The sequence below is a fragment of the Metopolophium dirhodum genome, chromosome 3 (genome assembly GCF_019925205.1).
Source record: "Metopolophium dirhodum isolate CAU chromosome 3, ASM1992520v1, whole genome shotgun sequence".
Lineage (NCBI taxonomy): Eukaryota > Metazoa > Arthropoda > Insecta > Hemiptera > Aphididae > Metopolophium > Metopolophium dirhodum.
The window spans coordinates 13624000-13646534 of record NC_083562.1 but is presented as its reverse complement, the minus strand read 5'-3'; the positions used below and the strand labels follow the sequence as shown (position 1 = coordinate 13646534).

Here is a 22535-nt window from a genome sequence, read left to right as displayed (position 1 = left end):
CTTTGAATAATCCTTGTTTAATGAAATAAATATTTTAAATAGTTTTTTCTGTTTAGTGTTCTAGGTATTATAGATTGTACTTTGTAATGTGTAATCATACAGTTAAATTTATTAAAAATTTTTTTTTTGGTTACCTAAAATGCATTTGCCTGCGGGCGCCAACACCCTCCTTCAATTTTTTTTTTTACGATTTATCCTCTAGCCAAATTTTTTAAACATTGACAATCTGGTACCTTTGAATAATCTTTTTTTAATGAAATAAATATTTTAAATAGATTTTTCTGTTTAACATTCTGGGCATTTTATTCTGAAATTTGTAATGTGTATTCCTACAGTAATTTTGTTTCCAAATTTTTTTGTTTGTTTTCTAAAATGCATTTGCCCGCGGGCGCCAATACCCTCCTTCAATTTTTTTTTTAGTAATGTAACTCTGGTTGAATATTTTGTATTGACTTGAAAATTAATAACTTGGTGCCCTGTGAATAATCATTCTTTAATGAACTAAATATTTTGAATATTTTTTTCTGTTTACGATTCTGGGCATTTTAGTTTGTACTGTGTAATGTGTTATCATAAAGTTAAGTTTTTTCAAAATTTTTTTTTGGTTTCCTAAAATGCATTTGCCTAGGGCGCCAACACCCTCCTTCAATTTTTTTTTTTATGATTTAACCTCTAACCAAATTTTTTAAACATTGACAATCTGGTACCTTTGAATAATCCTTGTTTAATGAAATAAATATTTTAAATAGTTTTTTCTGTTTAGTGTTCTAGGTATTATAGATTGTACTTTGTAATGTGTAATCATACAGTTAAATTTATTAAAAATTTTTTTTTTGGTTACCTAAAATGCATTTTTCTGCGGGCGCCAACACCTTCCTTTAATTTTTTTTTTTGTGATGTAACTCTAGTTGAATTTTTTGTATTGACTTAAAATTGATAACATATGCCCTGTGAATAATCATTCTTTAATGAACTAAATATTTTGAATAGTTTTTTCCGTTTAAGATTCAGAGCATTTTAGTTTGTACTGTGTAATGTGTTATCATTAAAGTTAAGTTTTTTCAAAATTTTTTTTTGGTTTCCTAAAATGCATTTGCCCGCGGGCGCTAACACCCTCCTTCAATTTTTTTTTTATGATTTTACCTCTAGCCTAATTTTTTTAACATTGACAATCTGGAACCTTTGAATAATCCTTCTTAATGAACTAAATATTTTAAATAGATTTTTCTGTTTAACATTCTGGGCATTTTATTCTGAAATTTGTAATGTGTATTCCTACAGCAATTTTTTTCCAAATTGTTTTGTTTGTTTTCTAAAATGCATTTGCCCGCGGGCGCCAATACCCTCCTTCAATTTTTTTTTTAGTAATGTAACTCTGGTTGAATATTTTGTATTGACTTGAAAATTAATAACTTGGTGCCCTGTGAATAATCATTCTTTAATGAACTAAATATTTTGAATATTTTTTTCTGTTTACGATTCTGGGCATTTTAGTTTGTACTGTGTAATGTGTTATCATAAAGTTAAGTTTTTTCAAAATTTTTTTTTGGTTTCCTAAAATGCATTTGCCTGCGGGCGCCAACACCCTCCTTCAATTTTTTTTTTTATGATTTAACCTCTAACCAAATTTTTTAAACATTGACAATCTGGTACCTTTGAATAATCCTTGTTTAATGAAATAAATATTTTAAATAGTTTTTTCTGTTTAGTGTTCTAGGTTGATGCGGGCCTAGTGAAGGCCGCGTGGGTGCGGTGATGTTGAGGTAGAGGTTTCACACGACAAAACAAATAAAGAAAAACACAAGTTTTGCGATGTGAGGGTTAAATTTATTTCGCGGGTGAACAAACAAGAAATCCGTTTGTGGCCCTGTCGGGCACTGAACAAAAAAAACAAATCAAACGGAAAAAAAAAAAGAAACAGAGACGATCGGCCGGGGACGTGTGTGTCAGTCTCGTGCGGGTCGTCGGTAAAAACTGGTGACTTTATAATCCGGTTCACCCAACGGCCGGCCGACGGTTCACAGCGCGGGTGTCGCGCGCTGGCGTCGTCCGTCGTCGATTGGCGGTTTGTTTGAGAAGCGTAGCGCGGCTTTCCGCGTAAAAGGCTATTTGAATTCAAACAGCTATTACGCGGGACCGCGTCATACTCCCCCCCCAAACCGCCAACGGCGGTGGTGTTCCGGCCGTTGCCGGTGTCGTCAAAGGGTGTGTGTGAAGGGTGGTTGTGGTAGACACCTGTCCGTGGGTACGCTTTTCCAGCTGTGTTCAGCGGGCGTGGCCCTGGTGGTGTCTAGGCACGTTGGGGGGACGTGGGGGGACTGAAGTACATGAGGCTGACCTCCATGTCTTCAGTTCCAGCCGTGCCTGCGTCCGTCTCACCTAACAGGTCCGCCTCCTCTTCCGGGGATATTTCCATATCCGCGGTTTGAGGGTGAGCGGCTGTTAGGTTTTCCGCGGTTCCGGTTGTTCCGGAAGTGTTTGTCACCTCCGGCACCGTGGCCACGGTGAGGTCTGGTGTCGCAGGCTCTGGTTGTGACGGGGCGGGGGTTGCTGTTGACCCCGGTTTTTCCAGGCGGTGTTGTTGGGACGTCTGTTTGGCCTTGTAGTCCCGCATCCGCTGCTTGTTCCGGCGCTGGCGGGCGTTGAGCGTGGCCGGTGTTGTTGTCTCGGTGGTGGTGTTTGGTGTTGGCAGCGGGTTGACGAGCGTTCCTGGCGGCGGGATGGTCGACGTCCTTGGCGCTGGTGTCGGTCTCTCCATTAATGGTCGGGGTGGCAGCCTCACGGGTGCCCGAGTTGTCGACGTTGGTGGCGCCGGTCGAGTTGTGGCCGCGGGTCGTGCCGTGGCTACCGGTCGTGTCGCCCGTCTGGGGCTGCGTGACCTGTTGTGCCTCACCATGGTTGTGGGTTCCCCGCTTGTCGCTTTCATGAACACGGCTGTGCGGTCGACCCACCCCCGCGTGTAGGCTGCCCACAGTACCGGGTCCCGCTGCAGCTGCGCCGTGGTCATCTGGCGGACCCGTGCCGCCGTGGTGGTGTTCGTGCCCTCCTCCAAGCTGGCTGACCTCAGCAGCTGCTGGCTGCGTTCCAGCAGTTCCGCCGCTTGTTGGAGGGTGCTGGGTGTCGTTGATGGTGTACGCTCCATTGGTGCTATTCCGACTGAAATTATGTACACCAAATGCTATTGTGGATTTATGGTTGGGGTGGGGGTTGGGTGGGGGGTGTTTTGGGCGCTGCGGTGTTTGCGCGTTTTAGGCAGGACACGTGGATCTTGCGTGTTGGCTGTTGGTCTGTGGTGAACACACCTTTGCCTACGCGTTTGTGTAGCTTTACCGGTCCCCACCATTTCGGTGCGAAGCCGGCGTGAAATTTTTTGTGCGCGTTTGACAGGTGGTGTGCCTTGTAGTACACTGTGTCACCTGTTTTGTACTTTGTGTCCGTCGGCCCACCTGTTACCGGTGGTGCGGTCAGTACATTGTTTTCGCGACTCGCCCTAGCCATGTTTATTTGTTCGATCGGGTTGTCCGCTGTCCGCGACAGTATCCAGTCCCCCGGCCTTTTGCCCTCTCTCCCGAGGACGAGTACCGATGGTGGATATCCTGTCCGGTCGTTACGCCTGTTCCTGATCGAAAAAAGAATGGGGGCTAGCTTGGTGTCCCAGGTGTTGTGGTTGCCGTCGATGAGTAGCGCGCGTAGACCTTTTTTTAATTCCTGGTTACGGCGTTCGACTGGGTTGGCCCTCGGGTGATATACCGGAGTTGTCCAGCCCTCGGCCCCCCACTGTTCGATCGCTTTACGCATATCGTTTGCTACGAACTGTGGGCCGTTATCGCTTAAGCACACACGGGGGTATCCGAAACGTGAAAAGAATTCTCGTTCAAGCGTTTCGGTTATTGTTTTTGTAGTGGCTGTTCCGAGGGGGTATGCCTCGGTCCATCTACTAAACAGATCCGTGGCGACCAGTATGTATTGTTTTCCCCTACTCGTACGCGGGTAGGGGCCCATGAGGTCTATGCTAACCACCTCCCAGGGGTGTCGGGGTATTCTGGTGGTCGCGGGGTCATCTGCGCGCGTGTTCAGTGGTTTGGTACACGCGCATATGTGACACGACTTGACGTACAGTCGGATGTCGTTTTTTTGTCCTTTCCAAAAAAAACCGTTGTTTTACCGCTCTGTACGTTTCTTTCCAGCCCGGGTGGTTTGCGAGTACGTGATCGTGGTATGTCCAGATCACGTTCTGCGTCTTGTCCTTTGGGATGACTACGGGTGTGTGTTCGCCCAAATTTATCCGCAGAAGACCGTCGGTAAAAATGTATTTATTTTTTTTATCCGTGGTACTTCCGGTATTGTGCGCTGGGTCGTCCGTTGTCATGTTGCGCGCTGTGTCTCGTGTATTGGGGTCATTGGCCTGCCATGTCACGAGCATAGCGTGTGTGATTTTGGGACCACTAGTGGTGTTAGCCGGGTCCGTCGTGGCGAACAGATTGTCGGCCGGTGAGCTAGTAGCAGTGGTGAGTGGTGAGGTGGGTACTCCTACTAGTCGTTCCTCGAGGTGTTCCTCGTCTACCGGTGGCCCGGTGGTTGGGTTGCGGGATAGCATGTCCGGCGCCTCGTTCTGTACGCCGGGCACATGTGTGGTTTTGTAGTCCAGGTTAGCCAGCTGTAGTGCCCACCTGGTTAACTTGGAATTTGTGTTTTTGGCTCGGTGGAGCCATGTGAGTGCCGAGTTGTCGGTGAATAGGTCAAAGCGGCGGGCCTCTAGGTATGGTCTAAACTTGTCGGTTGCCCAGATTATCGCGAGGCACTCGCGTTCTACCGCGGCGTACCTTGTTTGCGTATCACTAAACTTTTTGCTTGCGTAGGCGATTATCCGCCTTTCGTCCGGGCTGTCACCCCGTTGGAAAAGGACGGCACCTGCTCCTATTTCGCTAGCATCGGTTTGTAGGCAAAACGGTTTTCCGTAATCTGGTGTCGACAGTTTTGGCGAATCGTACAGGGCGCGTTTTATTTTGGTAAATGCGGCCTGTTCGGTTTCGGTCCACGACCATTTGGTCCCCTGTTTGAGTCTATTCGTTAGGGGTGCTATGGTGTCCGCGTAGTTGTCGACAAACTGGCTGTACCAGTTGCAAACGCCCAGGAACTTCCGTAGGTCCCTCAGTTTGGTTGGTGGGGGGTAGTTTATGATGCCCTCTAGTTTCTCCGGTTGTTTGTCTATTCCTTCGGAGGTGACTAGGTGTCCGAGAAATGAAATTTCGGTGGCTCCGAATTTGCACTTTTCGGGGTTGCATGTGAGCCCGTGTCTCTGTAGACGTTCTAGAACTTTGTCCAAGTGGCACTGGTGTTCGTCCACAGTGTTCGAAAACACTACTATATCGTCTAGGTATACGCGGACGAACTCGTCCAGGTACCCCCTCAGGACTTCGTCCATTAATCGCACGAAGGTCATGGGGCTGTTTTTGAGGCCGAAGGGGAGGACTCGGAATTGGTATAGGCCCCGACGCGTCCGGAATGCCGTGTATTTTCGCGCGTTTTGGTTAAGTGGGACCTGCCAGTAACCCGACTTAAGGTCCAGGACGCTGAATACTTTTGCGCCTCTCATCTGACGTATCAGCGTATTGAGGTCGGGCATTGGGTAGGCGTCAGACTCAGTGATATCATTGAGCCGCCTATAATCAATGCATAGTCGGGGTGAGCCGTCTTTCTTTTTTGCTAGAACGATGGGTGCGGCCCACGGGGATGTGCTCTGTTCTACCAGTCCCTGCTCTTCCATGTCCCGTATCATGGTGTCGATTGTGGCCTGTTTTACCGGTGGGTAGGGATATGGTTTGAGTGCTATGGGTGTTTGGTTTTTGAGGAGGATGTCGTGTTCAATTAACCTGGTGCGTCCTACCCTACCGTTGAATACGTCCGGATAGTTGCGTACTACTTCGGCGAGTTTCGCGCGTGTGTGGTGGTCACCGTTTATTGTTAATTTGTCGACATCTAGTGCTGGGGTTGGGGTGGGTGTCCGCCCTTTCCAGCACGCTGTTGTTCTCCTATCCGAACCTAAATGGATAGTGCTCGTTGTGTAGTCCCAGGTGACTTCGTTTTGTACGAGAAAGTCGTGACCTAGGAGCATATCGCAGTACAAATTTTCCAGAATGGCTGCGTTGAAGGTGACCGTGAGGTCTCCGATTCTGGCTACGAATGTGGAGGTACCACTTGTCATTGTGGTATGTCCGTCCGCCATTCGTACCTGAGTTGGTTGTCCGTGTGGGGGTGTGCCATATTTATGTGCTATGTTCGGGCTTACATACGATTTTTGTGCTTGTGAGTCGAGTAGAGCTGTTACGGGGCCTGACCTAAATTCGAGTTCGACCGCGGGGGTCGGAATTTTGTCGGGGCATACACGTTTAGCGTTATTCGACGGTGGTTGTGATGTATAGCTGGGTAACTGGTTCTTAACCGCGTTATCGGTACCATGGGGAGCGGTTTGCACCGCCATTACCAGAGCATCCGTTTCGGTTACCTCTGTGCTATGGGTGTGTACCGTATGAGTACGTGTTAATTCCGTAGTAGGGGTCGTTGTGTGTGGTGATGATGACCTGCTACTTAACGGAATTTTAATGTTTTTGATGGGTGATATATCTGATGACGCCGAGTTTATCGATGCGCGTTTGATAGTTATATCCCCGTCTGTATTGCCGAGCGTTGTGTGTGGTGGCGTGGTTGTATGTGTGTGTGTGTTTGAGGCGGCGGCGTGGACAATTGTCCGTCGACTCATTTCCCGTTTCCCGAACGCGGCGTGTTCCCGGGGCAGTCACTGTTCCAGTGAGGACCTCCACAGTACCTGCACGGGTTGGGCGGTTGCGTTTTACCTGCAGTACCGTCCCGTGTACGCGGTTGCGGCTTCGGTTGGGGCGGGCGGGTTTGTGAATATGATTTGTACGCCGGTTTCTGCTGTTGTTGTGTGGGCGTTTCGTCTGGTGTGTATTCCAGGATTCCAGCGACCCGGCGGAGGTCTCCGAAAGTCGCTGGTCTCTGCAATCGGATATGCGTGCGGTATTCGTTGCGCGTTAGACCGGCTATCGTACCGACTAGCTGTGTTTCAGATAGCCCGGTATTGACGCGGCGCGCGAGTTGGTTTTTTTGTGTCACGAACTCCGTAAGCGATTGCGTTTGTGTTTGTCGGACGGATACTATCTCAGCCCGCAGTCGTGATTGTATTTCCACGTTGTCGAATTTTTCTAAAAATTCGGCGCGGAACTCATCCCAGGTGAGGTCCAGTAGTCTGATGGTGTTCCACCATGTACTGGCTGCACCCTTCAGCTGCTGCGTGACAATATTAGTCCAGGCCGACCTATCTATACGCGTTTGGTACAATATCGATTCCGCTTTGTGTATAAATCGTACCGGGTCCTCAGGCGTTGTTCCGAGGAACTCCGGCAGCGAATGTTTCGCTGCACATACGTCGTCGTATGGTATCAGCGTCGATTGTTGTGACGCATAGGTGTGTGTGGAGGAGGGGGCATGGTATAAATTTGGCGTGTCATCGAAACGTACCGAACGTTCGGCGTGCTGGTTACCCGCGGACGGCGGTTCGCGTGCCGCGGAGTACCTCGTACCGTATTCCGTGTTGTTCGATGACACGTTGTGGTGGGGGCGGGTCGGTGCTGTCCCTTCCGGTTGGTGTTCCGGTGCTTGGCGTGCCATACCCATTTCCAGGCGTCGCATTGTTTCTGCAATGCGGCGTTGGTCGTCGCCAAAGCGGGCCATGCAGTCCTCGAGCATGGTCAGTCGCGATTCCAAACTGTGCCCATGCGCCGAGTTTTCCGCCGCTTGCCGTACCTCCTTAATTATGGACCGACTCGCTTGAATCATGTCCATAGCCTGTTGGTGTGTGGGTGTGGGTGGGATGTTGGTGGTGATGTTCGATGGCTGGGCGGGTGATGATTCGACCGGTTGGTTTTCCCTTTGTCCGGCGTCAAGTATTTGACCTGTTGGCGGGTTGTTTCCGGTATGCCCGGCGGGTTCCATAGGCGGAAACCGGACTTCATTGGCCTGTAGGTTCAGGTCCGTGAAGTGTTGTATCAACCGGATTTCAAGATCATCCTTCGCGCCCGTATCCGACAACTCGCGCTGCCTGCATTCGTAGCGCAACTCCGCGGCGGTCAACTCATTAATATATTTTCCCGACATGACGTCCGGTTGTTTTTCCGGTGTTGTTTACGGGAAAATATAAAATGTGGCTGTTGTCGGTGGAACGGTCGTCGCGTTCCTTCGATCAGCTGTGTTGACCGTTTATCGGTGTTTATTTGCGTACGGAATGTAGGTCAGTGGGTTGTTATTGTTTTGTTATTGCGCTTGCCGGGCGATCACAGTAACCGGTTTTCGCGGAGTGTTGTCGCGGATGCGCGTGTGTGCGTTATCCGGCCCACTACTGCGATTAGGGAAGACGGCGGCTGTCGCTTTGGGCGGCGGCGACGGCAGTCCGATTATGTGGTATTTCTGTCCCAGGTAATCGCGTGTTGACGTTATCGGTGGTGGTGCTGGGCGGTGGTGGTGTGACCCTCTCGCGCTCTTGCGTTCCTACCTACCTACGTCGTGTGTGTGTGGACTTTGGAGCGTCGCGCGCGGTGTAGTCGGTGCGTCCGTAAATCGGGCGGCGCGGCTGGTCGTTACGTCCTTATGTAATATATTACGTAACGCCGGTTTTTCCGTTTTCGCCAGCTAACCACGTTTTTGTCGGATCGCGTCGGGGACTTTTTTCCAAGTCGCGCAACGGGAAGGGTATATGATGGTGGTAGTAAGGGGTAAGTTAATAAGTTTTCACTTACCGGTGATTCCTGTACGGGGAGCCAGTTGATGCGGGCCTAGTGAAGGCCGCGTGGGTGCGGTGATGTTGAGGTAGAGGTTTCACACGACAAAACAAATAAAGAAAAACACAAGTTTTGCGATGTGAGGGTTAAATTTATTTCGCGGGTGAACAAACAAGAAATCCGTTTGTGGCCCTGTCGGGCACTGAACAAAAAAAACAAATCAAACGGAAAAAAAAAAGAAACAGAGACGATCGGCCGGGGACGTGTGTGTCAGTCTCGTGCGGGTCGTCGGTAAAAACTGGTGACTTTATAATCCGGTTCACCCAACGGCCGGCCGACGGTTCACAGCGCGGGTGTCGCGCGCTGGCGTCGTCCGTCGTCGATTGGCGGTTTGTTTGAGAAGCGTAGCGCGGCTTTCCGCGTAAAAGGCTATTTGAATTCAAACAGCTATTACGCGGGACCGCGTCAAGGTATTATAGATTGTACTTTGTAATGTGTAATCATACAGTTAAATTTATTCAAAATTTTTTTTTTGGTTACCTAAAATGCATTTGCCTGCGGGTGCCAACATCCTCCTTCAATTTTTTTTTTTGTGATGTCACTCTAGTTGAATTTTTTGTATTTATTTAAAAATTGATAACATGGTGCCTTGTGAATAATCATTCTTTAATGAACTAAATATTTTGAATAGTTTTTTCTGTTTAACATTCTGGGCATTTTAGTTTGTACTGTTTAATGTGTTATCATAAAGTTAAGTTTTTTCAAAATTTTTTTTTGGTTTCCTAAAATGCATTTAACCGCGGGCGCCAACACCCTTCTTCAATTTTTTTTTTATGATTTTACCTCTAGCCTAATTTTTTTAACATGGACAATCTGGAACCTTTGAATAATCCTTCTTAATGAACTAAATATTTTAAATAGATTTTTCTGTTTAACATTCTGGGCATTTTATTCTGAAATTTGTAATGTGTATTCCTACAGCAATTTTTTTCCAAATTGTTTTGTTTGTTTTCTAAAATGCATTTGCCCGCGGGCGCCAATACCCTCCTTCAATTTTTTTTTTAGTAATGTAACTCTGGTTGAATATTTTGTATTGACTTGAAAATTAATAACTTGGTGCCCTGTGAATAATCATTCTTTAATGAACTAAATATTTTGAATATTTTTTTCTGTTTACGATTCTGGGCATTTTAGTTTGTACTGTGTAATGTGTTATCATAAAGTTAAGTTTTTTCAAAATTTTTTTTTGGTTTCCTAAAATGCATTTGCCTGCGGGCGCCAACACCCTCCTTCAATTTTTTTTTTTATGATTTAACCTCTAACCAAATTTTTTAAACATTGACAATCTGGTACCTTTGAATAATCCTTGTTTAATGAAATAAATATTTTAAATAGTTTTTTCTGTTTAGTGTTCTAGGTATTATAGATTGTACTTTGTAATGTGTAATCATACAGTTAAATTTATTAAAAATTTTTTTTTTGGTTACCTAAAATGCATTTGCCTGCGGGCGCCAACACCCTCCTTCAATTTTTTTTTTTACGATTTTCCTCTAGCCAAATTTTTTAAACATTGACAATCTGGTACCTTTGAATAATCTTTTTTTAATGAAATAAATATTTTAAATAGATTTTTCTGTTTAACATTCTGGGCATTTTATTCTGAAATTTGTAATGTGTATTCCTACAGCAATTTTTTTCCAAATTGTTTTGTTTGTTTTCTAAAATGCATTTGCCCGCGGGCGCCAATACCCTCCTTCAATTTTTTTTTTAGTAATGTAACTCTGGTTGAATATTTTGTATTGACTTGAAAATTAATAACTTGGTGCCCTGTGAATAATCATTCTTTAATGAACTAAATATTTTGAATATTTTTTTCTGTTTACGATTCTGGGCATTTTAGTTTGTACTGTGTAATGTGTTATCATAAAGTTAAGTTTTTTCAAAATTTTTTTTTGGTTTCCTAAAATGCATTTGCCTAGGGCGCCAACACCCTCCTTCAATTTTTTTTTTTATGATTTAACCTCTAACCAAATTTTTTAAACATTGACAATCTGGTACCTTTGAATAATCCTTGTTTAATGAAATAAATATTTTAAATAGTTTTTTCTGTTTAGTGTTCTAGGTATTATAGATTGTACTTTGTAATGTGTAATCATACAGTTAAATTTATTCAAAATTGTTTTTTGTTTCCTAAAATGCATTTTTCTGCGGGCGCCAACACCTTCCTTTAATTTTTTTTTTTGTGATGTAACTCTAGTTGAATTTTTTGTATTGACTTAAAATTGATAACATATGCCCTGTGAATAATCATTCTTTAATGAACTAAATATTTTGAATAGTTTTTTCCGTTTAAGATTCAGAGCATTTTAGTTTGTACTGTGTAATGTGTTATCATTAAAGTTAAGTTTTTTCAAAATTTTTTTTTGGTTTCCTAAAATGCATTTGCCCGCGGGCGCTAACACCCTCCTTCAATTTTTTTTTTATGATTTTACCTCTAGCCTAATTTTTTTAACATTGACAATCTGGAACCTTTGAATAATCCTTCTTAATGAACTAAATATTTTAAATAGATTTTTCTGTTTAACATTCTGGGCATTTTATTCTGAAATTTGTAATGTGTATTCCTACAGCAATTTTTTTTCCAAATTGTTTTGTTTGTTTTCTAAAATGCATTTGCCCGCGGGCGCCAATACCCTCCTTCAATTCTTTTTTTAGTAATGTAACTCTGGTTGAATATTTTGTATTGACTTGAAAATTAATAACTTGGTGCCCTGTGAATAATCATTCTTTAATGAGCTAAATATTTTGAATATTTTTTTCTGTTTACGATTCTGGGCATTTTAGTTTGTACTGTGTAATGTGTTATCATAAAGTTAAGTTTTTTCAAAATTTTTTTTTTTGGTTCCCTAAAATGCATTTGCCTGCGGGCGCCAACACCCTCCTTCAATTTTTTTTTTTATGATTTAACCTCTAACCAAATTTTTTAAACATTGACAATCTGGTACCTTTGAATAATCCTTGTTTAATGAAATAAATATTTTAAATAGTTTTTTCTGTTTAGTGTTCTAGGTATTATAGATTGTACTTTGTAATGTGTAATCATACAGTTAAATTTATTCAAAATTTTTTTTTTGGTTACCTAAAATGCATTTGCCTGCGGGTGCCAACATCCTCCTTCAATTTTTTTTTTTGTGATGTCACTCTAGTTGAATTTTTTGTATTTATTTAAAAATTGATAACATGGTGCCTTGTGAATAATCATTCTTTAATGAACTAAATATTTTGAATAGTTTTTTCTGTTTAACATTCTGGGCATTTTAGTTTGTACTGTTTAATGTGTTATCATAAAGTTAAGTTTTTTCAAAATTTTTTTTTGGTTTCCTAAAATGCATTTAACCGCGGGCGCCAACACCCTCCTTCAATTTTTTTTTTATGATTTTACCTCTAGCCTAATTTTTTTAACATGGACAATCTGGAACCTTTGAATAATCCTTCTTAATGAACTAAATATTTTAAATAGATTTTTCTGTTTAACATTCTGGGCATTTTATTCTGAAATTTGTAATGTGTATTCCTACAGCAATTTTTTTCCAAATTGTTTTGTTTGTTTTCTAAAATGCATTGGCCCGCGGGCGCCAATACCCTCCTTCAATTTTTTTTTTAGTAATGTAACTCTGGTTGAATATTTTGTATTGACTTGAAAATTAATAACTTGGTGCCCTGTGAATAATCATTCTTTAATGAACTAAATATTTTGAATATTTTTTTCTGTTTACGATTCTGGGCATTTTAGTTTGTACTGTGTAATGTGTTATCATAAAGTTAAGTTTTTTCAAAATTTTTTTTTTGGTTCCCTAAAATGCATTTGCCTGCGGGCGCCAACACCCTCCTTCAATTTTTTTTTTTATGATTTAACCTCTAACCAAATTTTTTAAACATTGACAATCTGGTACCTTTGAATAATCCTTGTTTAATGAAATAAATATTTTAAATAGTTTTTTCTGTTTATTGTTCTAGGTATTATAGATTGTACTTTGTAATGTGTAATCATACAGTTAAATTTATTCAAAATTGTTTTTTGTTTCCTAAAATGCATTTTTCTGCGGGCGCCAACACCTTCCTTTAATTTTTTTTTTTGTGATGTAACTCTAGTTGAATTTTTTGTATTGACTTAAAATTGATAACATATGCCCTGTGAATAATCATTCTTTAATGAACTAAATATTTTGAATAGTTTTTTCCGTTTAAGATTCAGAGCATTTTAGTTTGTACTGTGTAATGTGTTATCATTAAAGTTAAGTTTTTTCAAAATTTTTTTTTGGTTTCCTAAAATGCATTTGCCCGCGGGCGCTAACACCCTCCTTCAATTTTTTTTTTATGATTTTACCTCTAGCCTAATTTTTTTAACATTGACAATCTGGAACCTTTGAATAATCCTTCTTAATGAACTAAATATTTTAAATAGATTTTTCTGTTTAACATTCTGGGCATTTTATTCTGAAATTTGTAATGTGTATTCCTACAGCAATTTTTTTCCAAATTGTTTTGTTTGTTTTCTAAAATGCATTTGCCCGCGGGCGCCAATACCCTCCTTCAATTCTTTTTTTAGTAATGTAACTCTGGTTGAATATTTTGTATTGACTTGAAAATTAATAACTTGGTGCCCTGTGAATAATCATTCTTTAATGAGCTAAATATTTTGAATATTTTTTTCTGTTTACGATTCTGGGCATTTTAGTTTGTACTGTGTAATGTGTTATCATAAAGTTAAGTTTTTTCAAAATTTTTTTTTTTGGTTCCCTAAAATGCATTTGCCTGCGGGCGCCAACACCCTCCTTCAATTTTTTTTTTTATGATGTCACTCTAGTTGAATTTTTTGTATTTACTTAAAAATTGATAACATGGTGCCTTGTGAATAATCATTCTTTAATGAACTAAATATTTTGAATAGTTTTTTCTGTTTAACATTCTGGGCATTTTAGTTTGTACTGTTTAATGTGTTATCATAAAGTTAAATTTTTTTAAAATTTTTTTTTGGTTTCCTAAAATGCATTTGCCTGTGGGCACCAACACCCTCCTTCAATTTTTTTTTTATGATTTAACCTCTAGCCAAATTTTTTAAACTGACAATCTGGTACCTTTGAATAATCCTTGTTTAATGAAATAAATATTTTAAATAGTTTTTTCTGTTTAGTGTTCTAGGTATTATAGATTGTACTTTGTAATGTGTAATCATACAGTTAAATTTATTAAAAATTTTTTTTTTGGTTACCTAAAATGCATTTGCCTGCGGGCGTCAACACCCTCCTTCAATTTTTTTTTTAAGATTTATCCTCTAGCCAAATTTTTTAAACATTGACAATCTGGTACCTTTGAATAATCTTTTTTTAATGAAATAAATATTTTAAATAGTTTTTTCTGTTTAGTGTTCTAGGTATTATAGATTGTACTTTGTAATGTGTAATCATACAGTTAAATTTATTCAAAATTGTTTTTTGTTTCCTAAAATGCATTTTTCTGCGGGCGCCAACACCTTCCTTTAATTTTTTTTTTTGTGATGTAACTCTAGTTGAATTTTTTGTATTGACTTAAAATTGATAACATATGCCCTGTGAATAATCATTCTTTAATGAACTAAATATTTTGAATAGTTTTTTCCGTTTAAGATTCAGAGCATTTTAGTTTGTACTGTGTAATGTGTTATCATTAAAGTTAAGTTTTTTCAAAATTTTTTTTTGGTTTCCTAAAATGCATTTGCCCGCGGGCGCCAACACCCTCCTTCAATTTTTTTTTTATGATTTTACCTCTAGCCTAATTTTTTTAACATTGACAATCTGGAACCTTTGAATAATCCTTCTTAATGAACTAAATATTTTAAATAGATTTTTCTGTTTACGATTCTGGGCATTTTAGTTTGTACTGTGTAATGTGTTATCATAAAGTTAAGTTTTTTCAAAATTTTTTTTTTGGTTCCCTAAAATGCATTTGCCTGCGGGCGCCAACACCCTCCTTCAATTTTTTTTTTTATGATTTAACCTCTAACCAAATTTTTTAAACATTGACAATCTGGTACCTTTGAATAATCCTTGTTTAATGAAATAAATATTTTAAATAGTTTTTTCTGTTTAGTGTTCTAGGTATTATAGATTGTACTTTGTCATGTGTAATCATACAGTTAAATTTATTCAAAATTTTTTTTTTGGTTACCTAAAATGCATTTGCCTGCGGGTGCCAACATCCTCCTTCAATTTTTTTTTTGTGATGTCACTCTAGTTGAATTTTTTGTATTTATTTAAAAATTGATAACATGGTGCCTTGTGAATAATCATTCTTTAATGAACTAAATATTTTGAATAGTTTTTTCTGTTTAACATTCTGGGCATTTTAGTTTGTACTGTTTAATGTGTTATCATAAAGTTAAGTTTTTTCAAAATTTTTTTTTGGTTTCCTAAAATGCATTTGCCCGCGGGCGCCAACACCCTCCTTCAATTTTTTTTTTATGATTTTACCTCTAGCCTAATTTTTTTAACATGGACAATCTGGAACCTTTGAATAATCCTTCTTAATGAACTAAATATTTTAAATAGATTTTTCTGTTTAACATTCTGGGCATTTTATTCTGAAATTTGTAATGTGTATTCCTACAGCAATTTTTTTCCAAATTGTTTTGTTTGTTTTCTAAAATGCATTTGCCCGCGGGCGCCAATACCCTCCTTCAATTTTTTTTTTAGTAATGTAACTCTGGTTGAATATTTTGTATTGACTTGAAAATTAATAACTTGGTGCCCTGTGAATAATCATTCTTTAATGAACTAAATATTTTGAATATTTTTTTCTGTTTACGATTCTGGGCATTTTAGTTTGTACTGTGTAATGTGTTATCATAAAGTTAAGTTTTTTCAAAATTTTTTTTTTGGTTCCCTAAAATGCATTTGCCTGCGGGCGCCAACACCCTCCTTCAATTTTTTTTTTTATGATTTAACCTCTAACCAAATTTTTTAAACATTGACAATCTGGTACCTTTGAATAATCCTTGTTTAATGAAATAAATATTTTAAATAGTTTTTTCTGTTTAGTGTTCTAGGTATTATAGATTGTACTTTGTAATGTGTAATCATACAGTTAAATTTATTCAAAATTTTTTTTTTGGTTACCTAAAATGCATTTGCCTGCGGGTGCCAACATCCTCCTTCAATTTTTTTTTTTGTGATGTCACTCTAGTTGAATTTTTTGTATTTACTTAAAAATTGATAACATGGTGCCCTATGAATAATCATTCTTTAATGAACTAAATATTTTGAATATTTTTTTCTGTTTACGATTCTGGGCATTATAGTTTGTACTGTGTAATGTGTTATCATAAAGTTAAGTTTTTTCAAAATTTTTTTTTGGTTTCCTAAAATGCATTTGCCTGCGGGCGCCAACACCCTCCTTCAATTTTTTTTTTTATGATTTAACCTCTAACCAAATTTTTTAAACATTGACAATCTGGTACCTTTGAATAATCCTTGTTTAATGAAATAAATATTTTAAATAGTTTTTTCTGTTTAGTGTTCTAGGTATTATAGATTGTACTTTGTAATGTGTAATCATACAGTTAAATTTATTAAAAATTTTTTTTTTGGTTACCTAAAATGCATTTGCCTGCGGGCGCCAACACCCTCCTTCAATTTTTTTTTTTACGATTTATCCTCTAGCCAAATTTTTTAAACATTGACAATCTGGTACCTTTGAATAATCTTTTTTTAATGAAATAAATATTTTAAATAGTTTTTTCTGTTTAGTGTTCTAGGTATTATAGATTGTACTTTGTAATGTGTAATCATACAGTTAAATTTATTCAAAATTTTTTTTTTGGTTACCTAAAATGCATTTGCCTGCGGGCGCCAACATCCTCCTTCAATTTTTTTTTTGTGATGTCACTCTAGTTGAATTTTTTGTATTTACTTAAAAATTGATAACATGGTGCCTTGTGAATAATCATTCTTTAATGAACTAAATATTTTGAATAGTTTTTTCTGTTTAACTTTCTGGGCATTTTAGTTTGTACTGTTTAATGTGTTATCATAAAGTTAAATTTTTTTTAAATTTTTTTTTGGTTTCCTAAAATGCATTTGCCCGCGGGCGCCAACACCCTCCTTCAATTTTTTTTTTTACGATTTATCCTCTAGCCAAATTTTTTAAACATTTACAATCTGGTACCTTTGAATAATCCTTTTTTAATGAAATAAATATTGTAAATAGTTTTTTCTGTTTAGTGTTCTAGGTATTATAGATTGTACTTTGTATAACCTAACCTCTGTTTACGATTCTGGGCATTTTTGTTTGTACCTTGTAATGTGTTGATTGACAATGTCCGTAAATAGCTCAAAAAGAGTCAAAATTTTATCGTGTATAGAAAATGCTAATACAAACATTCAGTGAAATTTTCAAGTATCTACAGTCATATGTTTTTTAATTACAACAAAATTAGAAAATCGTTACATCAAATACCGAGTGAATATCCAACGTTGTTAAAATATGAATTTCAAACGCTCATAAAAATTTAATTTGACTTTCTTGTAGACTTACTTATGGATAATCTTGTATTACATTTTCAAATCTTAGATTTAAAAAGAAAAATTTTTATGAATTTTCAACTCAAAATAATTTACTATAGTAATTTTCGTGATTTTTCCGTATTTTGTCAAGATTTGAACTTTAAATGAGTATAAATAAAAACTGTGACTAAGGATTTTTAATTTTTTTCATCTTCCTATGAAACAATAACCTAGGGCCTTCTATTAAATTTTCAAGCTTTTGTATCCAACAGATAAAGTTTTATTGTTATTTATAGAAAAAAAAACTAAAAAAAATGGAAACTGAAAATGTCCGTAAACAGCTCAAAATAAGTCAAAATATTTGGAAAATGTTATGGTGTATAGAGAATGCTAACATTAACGTTCAGTCAAAATGTCATGTACCTACGGTCATTTTTTTTAGAGTTACGCATATAGAGTTTTTTCGATTTTCTCAAACACAGATTTTGCGTAAAAATTCCCGGTTTACCTTAATATTTCTTTTGTTTTTCATGTCGCTTTTGAAAATTACTGAGAAATGTTTACTTTTGACCCCCCAAAGTACCAACTATATTCACTTTCCTATCAGAAAAGTTACTGTTGAAGAAAATCCAATAATTTTTACTGTTCTAAAAAGTAATGACAGACACAAAAATAAAAAAAAAACACACATCATTGTAAAATCCAAACATTCATCGCTTCGCTCAGAATCTAAAAACTTTAAATTTATTAGCACAAAACACCGAAAATTGTGTACTTTGTAAGGCCATACTATAAAAACTAATGATTTCTGGCAATTCATTTTTGCACCAACGTTTTTGGAACTTTTCTACTTTACAAGGTACCCTTTTTTTTGTAACTTATGTAGTTAAGTACACTGAAAATTTTTTAATTCAGTTGGGCGCTAACCTAGATTTATAACGCTAAATTTAACAAATATTTTGTTTGAAAAAAAATATCCAACCACCCTAATAACCTAACCACGTTAAATATGACAGAGATCCTCATGAACTTATTAGATTATAAGTAAAAAAAAGAATATTTGTTTTACAATAATGTGTGCTTTTTTAAAAAAAAAATTGTTTAATAATTGTATGATCCTTCCTACTCCACCCCCTCTGCAAAGATACTGATGCTTGTAATTCATCATAATATAAGTTTTTTTTACATATTTAGGTATCTACTTTATGGATCATATTAATATATTATTAATATGAACAAAATAAAAATAAATTTAATAAAACTAAAGTACCTATGCAAATTAATATTATATTTTTTGAAACATCTAACATATTTTTAATTTCTCTGCATTTGTTAGTAAGTAATAACATTAAGTGTTTTTTTGTCTTTTAATAAAGTTTGTTTACGATGTTGATATCCCCTTAACTTTTTTGCCAGTCATAATTAAACTAATACAAAACAAAACAAATATAATATAATAAATAATCAACAGCGTCGAATTATGAAAGAAAAATTATTAATCAGTGATCACAGGTTTCACAAATGCTGTGGCTTGAATTTGTATTTTTTTTTATAGGCTAATAATTTATTGTAGGTACTTTTGTAGAAGGCACGACGCCGCATGTGTTAGCAAAATATGCCGTATTATTATAATTTATAAATAACTTAATAAATGTCTATTGAATATTGGAACCACAACAAATTTGGGAAAATTATTAAGGAACTATCATCAGATATAATAATAATTCTGGAACGCTGGTGATTATATTGCTATAAATCATAAATGCATATTTTAATTTCAAACAGCATAATACATTAATATTATATAATATTATGTTGTTATTGAAATAATTTAAAGTTTAAAAGTTTTAATAATTTACAAGGGAACAAATTTCCGACGACAAAATTTTGGCGCCCCCAAAATACTGGCGCCCGGGGCAGTTGTAGCCAGTGCCCCCCTCCCTTGAATGCTGCCCTGCCTTCAAGGCATTGGTATTCTACAATCGTGATTTAAACAAAAACATATTGCCTATTGGAAGAATTGGTTAGTGACATAAAAACAGTTTGGAACAATTGGTCATTGGAACAAAAGTGACCCATAATCGTGGTCTTTAAACCACAAAAATACGAAATATAAGGTCAATGGTTTATACCTTTCTGTAGTGATGCTATCGCCTATCGCCACTATCGCGCATGTGGTTATATTATTGTTTATAATATTTTATATTTTAAATTTTAAACCGACTACCAATTACCGGCCACTGTAAATTGAGTTTATACCGGAGACGCATAAAAATAAAATATAACTAAAAAATACAGATTACGGGCTATAAATACACAAAATTGAAAAGTGAAAACAATAAAATTAAGCACTGTTCAATGTATTCGGTACGGCATTAGAGTATCGTTGTTCGTCGTTTCGGTTTGTGTCTGTCGAACGTCGTCGATTTCGATTTTTCACGTCGTTTGTCCGGAAGAAGATCGCACGTCAGTCACCGGAAGAAATAATAAATGTGAAGAATATTCGTCTCATTAGTCAGTGGGTCGATAACAATAATTATTCGTCCTCACCGCCATGGATCCGGACGCAGTGTGCCGGTCCGTCCTCAATGAGATCGAAGAGTGTTTGTCGCAAATTAAACAAATGCCTTTGCCACCATTTCCTGTTTACGAGAGTGAGCATCAATCGCAGTATCTATTGCGTATTATTTTAGGTGTTAGCTGTTAGGTAGTAAGCTTTATAATTATTTATTTGTATGGCAAGGTAGTAAATATCTACTACAGTGAAACTTCCATTTAACATACATTTCTGTTTAACGAAATATTTTGGAGAACCAACCCAAATTAGAACCAGATATATTCAACTCTATTAATTAACGAAATTCTCTATAATACGAATTTTTTTATGCTCTGTGAGACTTCGTAATATGGAAGTTTCACTGTATATCAATCGGTACTTGTCCAGTAAGTGTGCACATTATAGGTAATATCAAATTTAGCTAAGCGTTTCTCGGTTTTTCGCTCCCTATAAAGATACACCTGCTGGTTCTTAAACAAATTATCTATTTAAAAAAAAACTCAAATACTTATTTATTTTGAATCGAATTGTCAAAGGCAAGTTCTAAAGAAAATCATTGTAAATTTGTACCTACCTATAATCCACTATTAATATTTGATTTTATCCACCTATAAAATGGTGTCACATTAAAAGCAATTTTTTATACCATTATTTCAGTGAGTGGGGAGTGATCTACAGAATTCTACTTTTTTAGATATTCTAAAGGTACGTTTTACATGCAGGGTCCAGGCAGTAGATCAAACTACTAGCGTAGACATGGTTGGCGTCTAGATGTATAGTGATGACAGGTTTTCCATTCCAATGTCTGCTGTAGGGAAAACATACCATAATGTTTTTGTTTAAATACAAATATGTGTATGATTTTTCAATTATATTATTAAATAATTTATGTGTCTTATAGAATTTAAAATATTTGTCGATATAATTTTATAACACACTACAACCTCATTAATCCAGACTAATTGTGGTTCTAGAATGTCCGAATTAATAAAAGTTTGGAATCTGGATAAAACAAAATAATCTATAAAATGAGCCACGGTACATAATTTGAAGTATAGACAATAAGACCAAAATGATAATATAAATAATAAAACTTTGCAAGACGTTAGAACACAATACACTTAAGTCACAGTCAGAACAATGTTCATTAATGTATTTTTATAATAATAGGATTTTAAACGAATACAATATGCTAATTAGTAATTTTCAATAATCAATATTGAATATTAATCAAATAAAAATGTATAAAGTACTGCACACTTTTAAATTTGCTACTGCACATTTAATATTAGCTACTGCACATAGTGTGTGTTACTGCACACAATTTTAGGCCCTGCTGTGAGGTTAATGTATTAATACCCCCTTCCCCCAACTGGCGGCTGAACGGTTAAACACAATATTAGGACTTACAAAATATAAAATTACTGGTTATTCCGATGATTTTTCTGATAATATTAATAATAAGTATTATTAAATGGATGTCTGGATTAATTAAGTTATACTGTATATAATTATAACTTCACATTGTATATTGTAAATTAGAAATGTATATTAATTTTTAAATTTTTTACAGATACAAATAAAGCTGCCGCTTACATCAGCTATCGTTTAAAAGAGTATGATTCTGTTGCTTATTACCTTTCTGAAGCTCATGGAGGCGGAATTCGTTCAAAACTATCATTGATAATGAATCCAGAGTAAGATCATTGACATTGTTCAATTTATTTTTATTCAAAACTTTTAAAATATTTTCTCATGTGATTCAATTAATAATTATGAACCTGTTTATGAATTATTTAATTATTCATTGAGTTTATCACCAATAAGTACATACATTTATTTTTATTCTAGTACTGCAAGTAAAAAAGAACTCAATGATTGTTTATCCTTGAACTCAGAATATGTGACCAAAAGATACAATGGTCTTGTTGAACGTTTAAAAGAAATGCCATCTGAATGGACATTAATACAAATTACTAAAAACTATAATCCCAAAGATGTAGTAACTCCTAGGCCTACAGATAAACCTACAGATGTTTCTGAACTATTTATATCTAGATATCAGTGTGGTCAAAAACACAAGAATATGTATGATATATTTTTTAATTTATTTGACATTTTTATGATACCTATTTATTATTATTATTGATAATTAATAATTATTTATGACCTTTTAAGTAAACCTTTGACTGTAAAAGTGGATAAGCCCAAAACCAGTTTAGGACAAAAGACTATCTTTGAAGTTCTGAAAAAAAGCTTAGAAGACACAAATGACAGACAAAATAAGGATCCATCTGCTATTCGGAATTTAAGGGATTCCGCTTCCCAGTCAATTAAAGTAAATACAAAACTATTGAATTATCTCCGAATGAGTCTCTAAAATAAATATATACTTATAAATTATTAATAATTGAATTGTTATTAAAATTATTGTTTCCAATAGAACATTTCACAGGAAATTCATACTAGTTGGATAAAACATTGGATTTGTATGTTATTAGGCAATTATATTGATGAGAAACTTTCAGCAGAAGTTTATAGTGTCATTGATAATGTCATAGAGTTAGTAATTGTATCTTGTCGATTGAAAAATTATAATTTGTGTATATTATACAATTAATTTATATATTATATAATATAATA

At 36.8% G+C, this 22535-nt stretch overlaps 3 protein-coding genes across 6 annotated transcripts in view; 1 reads left to right on the top strand and 2 right to left on the bottom strand.

Annotated features, from left to right (window-relative positions):
* LOC132941918 (uncharacterized) overlaps positions 1–22535 on the top strand; it is a 56061-nt gene that overhangs the window by 31901 nt on the left and 1625 nt on the right. For 3 of the 4 annotated variants that reach the window (XM_061010163.1, XM_061010162.1, XM_061010164.1), the window contains 4 exons: positions 21466–21589; positions 21744–21980; positions 22071–22230; positions 22336–22454. In XM_061010163.1, the coding sequence (XP_060866146.1) occupies positions 21579–21589; positions 21744–21980; positions 22071–22230; positions 22336–22454 (527 nt within the window). In that variant the 5' untranslated portion in view covers positions 21466–21578. Of the gene's footprint in view, positions 1–19496; positions 19990–21465; positions 21590–21743; positions 21981–22070; positions 22231–22335; positions 22455–22535 lie in introns of those variants that run through there. The other variant, XM_061010161.1, reaches the window with a different exon arrangement.
* LOC132941236 (probable serine/threonine-protein kinase DDB_G0281745) lies at positions 1831–10234 on the bottom strand. Its single transcript, XM_061009188.1, has 2 exons — positions 8814–10234; positions 1831–3156 (listed from the first exon to the last, which is right to left on the bottom strand). The coding sequence occupies exon 2, from the start codon at positions 3140–3142 to the stop codon at positions 2291–2293; it is 852 nt and encodes a 283-aa protein (XP_060865171.1). The 5' UTR covers positions 3143–3156; positions 8814–10234; the 3' UTR covers positions 1831–2290.
* On the bottom strand, positions 3190–4002 carry LOC132940191 (uncharacterized protein K02A2.6-like). Its single transcript, XM_061007645.1, has one exon. The coding sequence runs from the start codon at positions 4000–4002 to the stop codon at positions 3190–3192; it is 813 nt and encodes a 270-aa protein (XP_060863628.1).